At 36.5% G+C, this 12,343-nt stretch overlaps 1 protein-coding gene across 1 annotated transcript in view; it reads left to right on the top strand.

The window, feature by feature from the left end:
• Nucleotides 1-12,343, top strand: part of SLC15A5 (solute carrier family 15 member 5) — an 84,638-nt gene that overhangs the window by 29,766 nt on the left and 42,529 nt on the right. Inside the window, exons 4-5 of the mRNA XM_030322062.1 lie at nucleotides 998-1,218; nucleotides 5,456-5,642. Of these exons, the coding sequence (XP_030177922.1) occupies nucleotides 998-1,218; nucleotides 5,456-5,642 (408 nt within the window). The remainder of the gene's footprint in view (nucleotides 1-997; nucleotides 1,219-5,455; nucleotides 5,643-12,343) is intronic.

Here is a 12,343-nt window from a genome sequence, read left to right as displayed (position 1 = left end):
ACAATCAAACTATACTCTGAGTTTTTACAGTGGCCTTCTTGGGAGAAACTCAAACATTTTTACATTTATTATATCATTTATCGCTCAACCATGGTTTGGTGTCTATGTAATTTGTGGAAGGGTTTATTTGGTCAAGGGAGTACTATGAAAAATTGTAACAATTATGATGGCGCACTGAATTGCTAACTAAACAGAGGGGAGGGGGAGTAGTCTCTTATCTGTTTTGTATCAGGAAGTCCTAATGGAGTCAAAGAAAAGGTGGAATCTGAAAGATCATAAAAAAAAAAAAAAAAGCAACAATGAGGTTGCAAATCACGAGCAGTAAGTGACTGCTAACATCTGAAGCAATAAAATGCTTCTGATGCCAAAGTGACAGCCATATAAACCCAGAGGAAACTACTGGAAAAGTCAAAAGCCAGCTAATCCAATCTGAACTTTTAGTGACACTATCAACATGTATAAAGTCATTTGAAGGGTTCAAAGTTTAACCTTACATCTGAAATTCAAGGATAAAGTCAAAGCAGAGAATACATTTTGCTTCATTTCCATGTCAAAATAAGAAACCACCCTCTACCTGACAAGTGAGGATTATTTATATAAGAGTTTATATTAAAAAAATAGTAATAGTTCTTTGTGTTAAGCTGTAAAAGAAAGTTCTGGTTGTCTTATTCATTAATGAGTTAGACTTCTAAGAGATTGTGGAATTTCTTACTTTGGTGTTTTATTTTGTCACCTTTCTTCCCTTTTTAGTATGTTCCCATTGATCTTACCTTTTTCATTTTTTACATCAGCTGTCAAGCACCACCTTGGGCTGGTCACCAGGATGCCAGAACCCTTGTCAGAAGCTTGTTCCTTTGAATTCAGCCCCTTGAGTGCTAAAACCTTCTCGCTCACTTTACTGCCCTTCATCCTTGCAATTGTCATCTTTCTGATTGACATCTTGGAAAATTGAAGAACAATTCCTTTACTAATACATAACATTTCAAATTCATTGCAGGCTACTCCCTCCTGACAACCTTTGGGGTGTTTGTTAATGCACTGAAAACATGCTGTCTGCAATATTGCCGTCTTGCCAGAGATGTGACCAGCTGGTTAGACCACGCCAAGAAAAAAAATGGTGGTTGCTACAGTGAGCTTCACGTGGAAGATACAAAATTTTTCTTCACCTGTCTCCCTCTCCTCATTTTTCAGCTCCTTTACAGAATATGCATCATGCAGGTAAGGAGGGGTAATTAATATTGCCCCCAAAACAATAAAATGATTGCATGTGAACCTTACCAGTAACTATTTTCATCCCAACAAGCTCTTCTCATATACTTTGTCAGGCAGTTATCCCATAAATGCTTCTCATCATTACAGGCTCTAATTTGAAGAGACAAGTGGGGTCAGGCAGAGGTATACCTGAGGAGAACCTAGTATGTAAAACTAGAAATGTCTTCCACAAATTGTGGACGATATTTCGGAGTGCATAGTCACAAGGCATAAGAGCAATGCATGAAAAAATGAAATCTATGGGCAATTCCCCCACCTTTTTTTAACCAAAGGTTTTGCCTTCCTCCTTCATTAAACCTTTAAAAGCCAGTACTCACATGTAGCTAACTTGACTGATTGAAGTACCACCTCCACTGTACTCTTAAGTACATGTGCTAATGAACAAGTGATTCTTTCCCCACCCACCCTTAGTTCCTTGGTGATTCAGTCCCTATGCGGTGGAGAAATGAAAGGGAAAAACAGCAAGGCCAAAGTAACTTTTATAAATATATGCGATAAAAAATAATTCCAATGTGATAATGGTCAAAGACTAACTTTCTTAGGAAGAAATATAAATGATTATAAAGTCTTTGAAGAAATTCAGGACTATATTTGCTGTCAGCCCACAACTTGAAATTTAAATGGGTAATGATCTGAGTTATATTCATAAATCCTAGAGCAATAGAGCTGAAAAGAAACTTAGAGACTAATTTACTCAACTACTTCATTTGTTGAAGAAGAAACTGACGCTCAGTAAAATTAAGCGATTTTTGGAAGGGATGGCTAAGTCACACAATTATGAAAGGAAAAACAAATCTACCTGCTGGCTCTTAGTATAATGCTTGCTCTAATAGACTAGGGGTCAGCAAATTACTGCCTGCAGGCCAAATCCAGCCCACCGCTTTTTTTTTTTTTTTTGCAAGATAAAATTTTTTTATATGCAAGATAAAATGGTTTTTATATTTTCATATGCTTGAAAAAAATCAAAATAAAAAACTATTTTATGGCTCATGAAAATTCTATCAAATTCAAGATTCAGGGTCAATAAATAAAGTTTTATTTGAACACAGCCATTCTATGTCTCCTTATGTATGAAGCAGCAGGGTCCAGTGGTTTCAATAGAATCAGTATGTGGAAATTTTTTCTGTCTGGCCCTTTGCAAAAAGTTTCCCAAGAACCCTTGCTGTAAACAATACATGAAAGCTAAGTTGATTTAGTAGATTCAGCCTCCCTCCTGACTCCACAGTAGGAACTAGCACAAAAAGACAAAAATATTACCAATATAAATGATCATTAATATCATATACATCTTAAAATGATAAAATTAATAATAAGTACAAAATTACTAAGTGGTCCATAGCTAGCCTCAAACCTTCTATGCAATCAGCACAAATTTATCTTCATAACGCAGCGACACTTGATTTTTTTTTATTAAATTCAAGCCTTTTTTGCAAACTGACATAATTTTTTAATCTGACAAAAATTACCATATATTTCAATAAACCAACTTTTAACTATCTTACTAAATCTAGAGGCCCAGTTATTGATCACCTATATGTGTCACAGCTCCTAAAAGATGACATCATAGTATCTCATTTAATTCCCACAGCAAGTTTACGATGGCTGATATTATGATGTTAAATCTGAGGCTCAGAGACATTAAGTAACTTGCACCTTGCTTACAGTCACCCTACTAAAAATGGCATTTCAACTCAGGGCTGGGATCAACAACCACGCTTTGCTGTTCCCCACAATGCCTCCTTTGCAGCCGGGTTAAAAATCCCTGACACAGACGTACAGGTGCCAAAATTATACACAGTAATATTATGCCAGAAAGTTTTTTCAAAAAAGTTTAGAATGTATTTCTCAAGGGAGGCAGAGGAAACTTCCAATGGGACAGGCTGAAATTAGATTTTTACCTTCAGATGAAATAATCACCAGCATAAAGGCGATCAAAGCACCAAGAATAAAACATCCTCAAATTCCATATTTTAAATTTAGTAGCCATTATTGACCTTCAGTTCCAAGACATACATTTAAAATATGTTGATATTAAGGCTCATGATGTTGCCATTTGACATTACTGGCCACTCAAAGGTGAAAATGAATCTCTATTGACAGCAATTATTTCTGAATACTCAGAGGCTTGTATGAAATAAAAGTATTTAAAATTTTAAAAGGGGATGATTTCAGAACTTGAGGCAGAAGCAGAAATGATTTCAAGCTTTCAAGACACTGGAGCCTTTTCTTAAATTAGGCAATATATTAATATTGCTTCACTAAAGATTAATAGTACATTCACCACATTATTAAGTTAACAGGTTTCTGTGTCTGTGATTCATGCCGATAATAACTTTATTCCTATTAACAATAATTCTCATTTGAAATCAGTAACAGAAACTTCCAAGTTATGCTGGGAGCCTTTCAGTCTTAGAGCCGATCTGCTGCCAGCATTTTTTTTAAAAAACATCTTTCATTTTCCTCTGATTGGGGGATACGTGCTTAATAATTTTATTAAACTAGGGCAGAGCTAGCTAATTTTTCCCTTCAGTCTTGCCATCTGAATTCAACCAAAGCAATCTTTGTTTATAATCCTAAAGGTCAAATTAAAGATTGGAAGATAAATTATCACCAGGACAAATTTTATAGAGATAGAAAGAATGTCCCTGAAAATACGGTCCATTCCTGGGTTTAGGCAGTTAACGTTGCAATAGGCTCATTTTACAAGCCGTGGGCTCGTTAACAGCTGCACTTATGACTCTGACTCTTCTGCCCTCTGAAATAGTGCAATTGATAACAGAGAAGGAGTCAGTGAAAGTTTCAAACAGGAAGTTATCATTCGGGTATTTGAGTAGTGCTGTTCTCCCAATACAGCGATAAGGCAGAACTCTTACTGCAGTGAATGCACGGCCAGAAAAAAGGTTTGGAGAATCCATTTCTTAAGGACAAGATTTGGGGTGACTTCCTCTCCAAGCCACTTAGCAGCTTTGTGTTCCAGTGGGAATTAAAGAAATACTATGCACTATGAATGATAATAGTGAGTGACTGCAACAAAGTTCACAAACTAGAAAAGTGAAGAGACGCCCTCTTTCCTGTGACACTGTGCTTATTAACAAGAGGTTTGGAACATGTGAACAGGCTCCAAGTTAGGGTTAGGCTTTCAGTGAAAATTATTAGGGTTATTTAAATTTTTTTTAGTGTTTATTTATTTTTCAGAGAGAGACAGAGACAGAGCATGAGCAGGGGAGGGGCAGAGAGAGAGGGAGACACAGAATCCGAAGCAGGCTCCAGGCTCCGAGCTGCCAGCACAGAGTCCGACGCGGGGCTCGAACTCATGAACCGTGAGATCATGACCCCCAGCTGAAATTGGACACTTAACCAACTGAGCCACCCAGGTGTCCCAGGGTTATTTTAAAAATGAAGAAATTCGGACACTACACTGAGTGTTTGGGATGGGGTAGAAGTTTTCTTTGTTTTTGCTTTTTGGTTTTTGGGGGTTTTTGTTTGTGTTTTCATTTCTTATCTGCTAGTTTATTATGCAGATCTTTTTCATGCAGCTCCCTTTGTGGTCCTCCAGTGTCACATACTTAGTTTAAAACGAGAGTGTAAACACAAGTATATATTTTTTTCTCTTTTTTTGTGTTCTCTTCTCATTGTAGAAGTGAAACCAATCCAAGGAACCCACAAAGACAACCTGCTACGAGTGCTGTGTTTCTACCCTGGGCCCCTCTTCTTAGTAAAAATCATTCCTATCTATTTTGTCACCAAACTACATGCTATTTGAAGGATTTTTTTTCTAGCCCCCAATTTTTTTCATCAGGTTAAAAAGAAACATCCTTAATACTTTCTACTGGTTTTTAGTTTGTTGTTTGGGAAAAAAAGTCTATTTGTTTATATGCAAAATTATATATTTTTTATACGTCATTTGATTTCTTATGTGTCATCCTAAGCACTTTCCATAGCAGAAGTAAGAAGTTAGACTGAAGGACAAAAGCTTCCTCCATAAAGAATCAGTAGTATTGCCAAAGACTAAATAGAACTCATGCTGCCTTTTCTCAGCTCATAGTTGGGACGTTGAAGATCTGGGGAACATCCAGCTCATCTGCCCCAGAGTATGTGCAAGGGGCAGGGACATCATCTGCAGGATGCTGTCTGCAAAGTTAAATCACTATCTTGATGCAGTTCCTTTCCCCCTCAAATACAGATTCCTTCAGGATATTATGTGCAGACCATGAATTCTAACCTGAATTTGGATGGATTTCTCCTGCCAATTGCAGCAATGAATGTCGTCAGCATTCTCCCACTACTAGTTCTGGCTCCTTTTATGGAGTATTTCAGTACCTGCCTCTTTCCGTCTAAGAGAGATGGATCATTTCTGTTGGCATGCATTAGTAAGTACAACTGACCATCTCAGGTGAATTGTTTGCAACTTTGTAAAATAAACAACACTCTGCTAAGTTCTAAGCTAGCTATACGTTGCGGAGTAGAGACTGATTTTGACAAATTGGGAAGAAAGTGAATGAGAGAGTCATAACATGCAGCTTCTCAAGTCTCTCTGCGGACATCAGTGCCCCATTTTCTTCCCATCCTTTTATACCTCCTCAGAGGACACAGCTGATATAAAGGCATGGTGAAACTTCCAAGACCACCGAATGGTCAATCTTTCCTCAATTGAGGCGGTCTTTATTTCTAAATCAGTGCTGACTATGTTTTTAAAACTTAACACAGGAAGGGGTGCCTGGGTGGCTCAGTCAGTTAAGTGTGCAACTCTTGACTTTGGGTCAGGTCATGATCTCACAGTTTGTGAGTTCAAGCCCTGCACTGGGCTCTCTGCTGTCAGCACAGAGCCTGCTTTGGGTCTTCTGTCTCCCTCTCTCATTCCCCTCCCCCCTCATGCTCATTCATGCTGTCTCTCTCTCACTCTCTCTCTCAAAACTAAATAGTTAAAATTATTTAATTAATTAACAAACAAGCTTTAAAAAAAATAACACAGGTAATGAAACCCAAAAATAATGTCTGGCTGAACTTGGGAGGCATTAGCCTGTGAACCAGTAGCAAAATTTCCTAAAGATTAGTACTGTGACTCACAGCTTCTCATAACACTTATTCAAATAGTAAGGTATATAGCAATAATTTTCAAACATTTTTTCCAGTTTTATTGATCTTCCAGCTCACTTGACATATAAGATTGTGTAAATTTGAGGTGCGCAATGTAATGATTTGATACATCGATATATTGCAAAGCGTTTACCTCAATAAGGTTAGTTAACTCATCCTTTACCTCACATTACTGCTGCTTTCTTGTTGTTATGGTGAGAACATTAAAGTTCTACTCTCATTTTTTAAAGTGAAAAAAAATTAGGTTATCTTACCCAGAACACAATCAGTAGAACCATAAAACTAAATTTCTCCGACTGCAGTGGGAGAGAAGGAGATGAAGACCGTTCAGATCACACGCTCCTCTGCCTTGCTCCTGTCCCTCAAGCACTGCCATGAAACAGGAAGAGGCATTGGTACAGCAAAACCAGGCTGAACCCCAGAACAGGAGATCTGGGTCTCAGCCTGTGCTCTGTGGCTAAGCTAGACGTGGGCGACCTTGAAAATCCACTTAACCTTTCTTGTCCTCTAGTTTACTTCTTTCGTTCACTGAGGGGCATATCCTCCATAAATTTGGGGTCCCTTTGTTCTGGAAGACTTTCAGAATCACTCTGAATGACATCAGTGCCTGAAGCATATCCTGACACATAGTGAAAGTTCTATAAATGTTAACTAGTATTGAATCATCATGTGTAGGGGACAGGCCTAATTGGTGGGCAAAAACAGAAAGCAAAGGCACTTTAAACTCTTAAGAAATATCATATGATGGTAACCTAATGTTTTAGTGTCTACTTAAGAAATAACTCCATTGAACTATTCAGGGTCAGGCATCTAGAAGATTCTCTTCTCTTGGTTAACCTATTTTTATTAATAATTCTTCCTCTTTAGAGATCAGTGGAGACCATGCAGCCTTTTAGTAATCCGTTACTATATTTTTCAGCTGTTTCTCTGTTTGTAGAAGTTACTTTTAGGGAGCATGCTTCCTGTTATTTACCAAAGCCATCGACAAGATCACTTCAGATCACATGTCAAGGTAGATTTGTAATTTACCTTGGTTTATTTTGTTATCTCCAGTTATAGAGGCCTTTAGCAAATAACCTTTTTTTTGATTTAGTTCTTAAGAGGCTAACCCCAACATTATTTATTGTAATAGGTTTAGGCAAACTATACATCTTAATAGGTTTTGACAATCCTTAAATCTTAAAAAGTGCTTTTTGGTTTGCCAATGTAGAAATTCCAAAACCAATATTTAGTGAATGCCCAACACTATTTCAAGATAAAACAAGAAACAAGAGATTGTACATACCTTCAGCAAGTACACTATTAAAACAGAATGAATACAGGACAAAATGGGGATAAATTTATATTGCAAAATGCCAAAAACTTTGGCAGTCTTGTCTAGTATAACGTAAAACCAGTCTGAGCTCCCAAATTATTATTTTTTTAATTACTAATTAAAAAAAATTGGGCCATTTTAGGAAAATATGCTATGCAACATGGCTGAAAGAACTACGTTAGAAGTCCTTCCTGAAAATAAGATATCTTAAATTCATTTTAAATATGAGCAAATTTCTCTTGGACAATTCTCCACTCTTGCATATTTAATCATGTCTATTCTTTAAAAGGGGTATGTTTTTTATGGATGGAGGAAAGTTAGGCAGAGTTATCTAACATATTTCATGTATATGAACTAAATATTCCCCTTCAAGATTGGTAGCAGACTTGTTGGATGGGAAAAAAGGAAAAACTAGACTCATTAAAAAAAAAAAAAACAACTAAGATATGTTCCTTTGAGTACAGCATACTGAATTCAGTTGTTTCTAAGCCAGGCTCCATTCATTTGTTCATTTACATACTTGTTCATTTATTTGCATAATATTTTGCTATGGGAGTATAAAAAAAGTGTGATGATATGCATTTTTAAAACTAGATGTTTGCTGAAGTTCTCCATATTTCTGCTTATGATTATGGAAGATTAACAAGTTTTATCAGGACATACAAGCACAAGTCTTGGGTACATTTTTTTGTGGTAATGTACATAACTGAGTTAGTCTAATATTAAAATTTCCTTTCACTTTAAACCCAAGTTCCTTGAAAATGTGAGTGAAATATATAAGTACATCCATTGTGAACAAATGTGTATGAGTTCTTAATTTGAACCTAGGCACTTCCTATACATATCCCATTTAGCCTCATGATAAACCGTCATTTAATAAATCAAGAGTCTCAAAGAGAGTAAGTTCCATTTGAATTCAAGTCTTCTAATTCTAAGGCCATTATTATTATTATTATTATTATTATTATTCTACTTACGAGCTATAAATGACTGCTAGATTATAGTAGTTACATTACCATTGTTAATTTGGAATCCTTACTGCTATTTCTAATTAAGGCTATGATATGAATGAAAAAAACCCTTTCATCACTACAACGGGCAGTTACTGCTTAGACACCCCACTCTCTTTCACATCCAGTCATTCCCCTTGAAAGGACTGTCCTACTGAAGGAGGCAGATGGTACAGACAGTGCAGATGCCTCATGTTTGACGTGGATCATCACAGCCCAGGACAAGGGTGAGGGATGGGGAAATCTCAGTTGGTCAAGCTAGAAATTTAATAAAGGAAAAAAATAAACTTACTTTCTCTATCTAGCTCATAAACAATGCAACGAAAGAAGGGTTTCTGATTCAAGATACGACAGTCTTGAGTTTATCACCTACAGCCATCAAAAAGTATATCACAGTACTAACAATAAAAAAATCTCCAACCCTTCCGGAACTGTGAAAGGCAAAGGCTTGATATGCTCTGAGTTTTATCTTCCTAATATCTTCCTCTGTATCTTCCTAACACGACATGTGAGCAGATGTATCTGTTTAAAAGTCAACCTTAATTTACCTAAAATCTAAAATCAGGGATATTGTGATTTATCCTCGTCATAATTGGACGTACTTCATTTTAGCCTTTTTCAGTTCAAAAATGTTTACACTGTGAGTATTTCCTTTCCTTAGCATTAATTAAAATCCTGCAGTATGTGGTATTTAGTAGTTAGTGCTGACATACACAAGTATTAATCTGACTAAAATTAGCCTAATTAAGATTGTTATTAAGTCTTACATAAAGCAGAAGTGTGCAACACAGTAGGTAGCAATTATCTTGGCTTTTAAATAACATTTAATTTGAAATGTGGATGAAGTATATTCAAATATCTCCCAGACCTTGCTCCTTAAAATAAAAACTTGAAAATTCAAATTAACTCCAAGTCCTTTATAATGTAGGGACAGCCAAGGTTTTGGTCACTTTTTACATAACCAGTGACTCTACTTGTTCTAATAATTAGCAGTGATAAAAGACTCCTTTTCTGACTGGAGCCAAAGCACTTGATAAATTAAAAATTGAGTCAGGGGTCCAATCACCTTCATTGAAAGTAGGATTATTTTAGCAAAACCACATTTTTGTTGTTGTAGTTTTAGAACTGATGCATGTTTTTCAAAACAATCACAGTACATACTCATTGAAAATACCTGATGAGAGGAACTGTAAATACTAAAAGAAGTAATGTATAAATATCTAGCCTGAATAATTCATTCATTCGATTGTTCATTTGTTTCATAAATGGGGGGCTCAGTCAGTTGAGCATCCGACTTTGGCCAGGTCATGATCTCACGGTTCATGAGTTCAAGCTCCACATCAGGCTCTCTGCTGACAGCTCAGAGCCTGGAGCCTGCTTCAGATTCTGTGTCTCCCTCTCTCTCTGCCCCTCCCCCACTCATGCTCTGTCTCTCTCTCTCTCTCTCAAAAAAATGAATAAACATTAAAAAAAATTTTTTTTTTAAATAACCCAGGGTCGTGGGATCAAGCTCCACATCGGGTGTGGAGCCTGCTTAAGATTCTTTGCCCCTCTTCCCCACTCATGCTCTCTTTCTCTCTCTCTAAAAAAAAAAAATAACACACATTAATGTTCTCACGTTCTTACCTTTAGAGTGGACATCAACAATGGATTATATTTGAGGTAACATAGACCATCTAATACACCATCTGAAGTGATAATTGATATCTTAATAGATACATATCTATACATATCTGTATATCTGATCTCTATATAATGAGTTACCTGCTCCATACTTAGAAATTAAAACACAAACTGAAGCTGAATCTCCTGAATTGAGTTCCAGTGGTCTACAGAGCAACAAAAGACACCATATGAGTAGCTCAATTCAAATATAGGAACATACCAGTAATAGGAACAATAAATGTAAAAAACATGCCATTCTTACAGTGGGTAAGTAATATCTTCTGCAAAGGCAAAAGATACATATGACAATAAAATTATAGTTGTCTCTGTGAGAGTGGTTTATGGACACCAGTATGTCCTCACATGAGCAAATTTCTTATTCTGGAAATTTGCCAAAATCATGGATCAAGGCTCAATAGAATTTCATACACACAGTTGTGTTACATATCAGAGACTCATATATCAGACTACCCATAAAAAAACACCCATAGTTTCCTCAGTCAGTAAATTTAACCAATAACTGAAGAAACTTAACATATCTGTTTTTTAGTATTAGATTTTGCTTCAGTGTGAAATGGCAATGTTTGAATAAATTCTGACTTTCCTTTATTTCATTGTTGTCTAATTTGGAAAATTATTACATGGCAGGATAATAGAATAAACTATAAGAGCTTCAAGACTCTTATGGACTTGTCTACAACCACACAGCCAATATTAAAACATACATTATTTATCTGAATATAATATCTCCTTTGGAACCATGTGCTTTATCTTGTAAATACAGATCTGCTAGAAGTTTTAAATGTGTACATTCTGATAAACTGCACTGTGCTTCAGACGAGTTATGATCTCATACAAGTTAAGAATAAAATGGAATGGATTAAATTTAGGTTAGAATCAAACTTTGTTTTGAATTTTAAGAAAGTCATTTTTCACTAGCATCAGAGAGCAGTGGCAAATAAAAAGCAAATGTAGTTATCTAGATCCTTCAGGTAAAAATATGCTTTGCCCTAAAATATCTGGGTAAATGAGTTAAATATTTGTGTTTTGCTCAAAATTGTCTGGAGAACCGTCTTTCATTGGATTTTGCTACATTAGGTCTCATAGTGCTTTATGCTAGAGTCATACTTCTCAAAATTTAATGTGTACTGGCATCTCTGAGGTTCTTATTTAAACACAGATCTGATTCAGTCCTTCTAGGGTGGAGCTGGAGATTCTGTGTGTCTAGCAAGTTCCCAAGTAATACCAAGTGCTGCTGGCCAGAGACTACTCTTTGAGTATCAAGGACAGAGAAAGAGACCAAAAGACCACTCTGTCATGCTTCATGCCTGTGTACAGGCAGCAGGAGCCCAGGGAAAACTGCCCCAATTTCTCATCAGGCCAGAGTAGACAATAAAAGCTGATGACTAATCCAGGGCCAAATCTGGCCCACCATTTGTTTTTACACTGCCTGCAAACTAAGAATTATTTTCACAGATGAACATTTGCTATTCATCTCATGAAAAGAAACAATAACATTTAAAAAAATTTTAATGTTTATTTATTTATTTTGTGTGAGAGAGAGACAGAGAGCAGGGGAGGGGCAGAAAGAGAGAGAGAGAGAGAGAGAGAGAGAGAGAGAGAGAGAGAGAGAGAGAGAGAGAGAGAGAGAGAGAGAGAGAGAGAGAGACAGGATCCCAAGCAGGCTTCACGCTGTCAACACAGAGCCCAAAGCAGGGCTCAAACTCACAAACCATGAAATCGTGACCTGAGCTGAAATCAAGAGTCACACGCTTAACTGACTAAGCCACCAGGTGCCCTAAGAAATGATAACTAAACACCAATTAAGTGAAATTCCATCACCTCCCCAAAAGAATTATTATTTTGAATTTCATCAATAGAAAATTTGTAGAAACATATTCTATCTCTTGTTGCAGACGTATCTCCAAAATTTTGCCCTTTGCCTTACAAAATCTAAAATGTTTATTACTGAGCCTTTAGAGAA

The sequence above is a fragment of the Lynx canadensis genome, chromosome B4 (genome assembly GCF_007474595.2).
Source record: "Lynx canadensis isolate LIC74 chromosome B4, mLynCan4.pri.v2, whole genome shotgun sequence".
NCBI lineage: Eukaryota > Metazoa > Chordata > Mammalia > Carnivora > Felidae > Lynx > Lynx canadensis.
The sequence above is the reverse complement of the archived record's forward strand: the minus strand, read 5'-3'. Positions and strand labels throughout refer to the sequence as shown.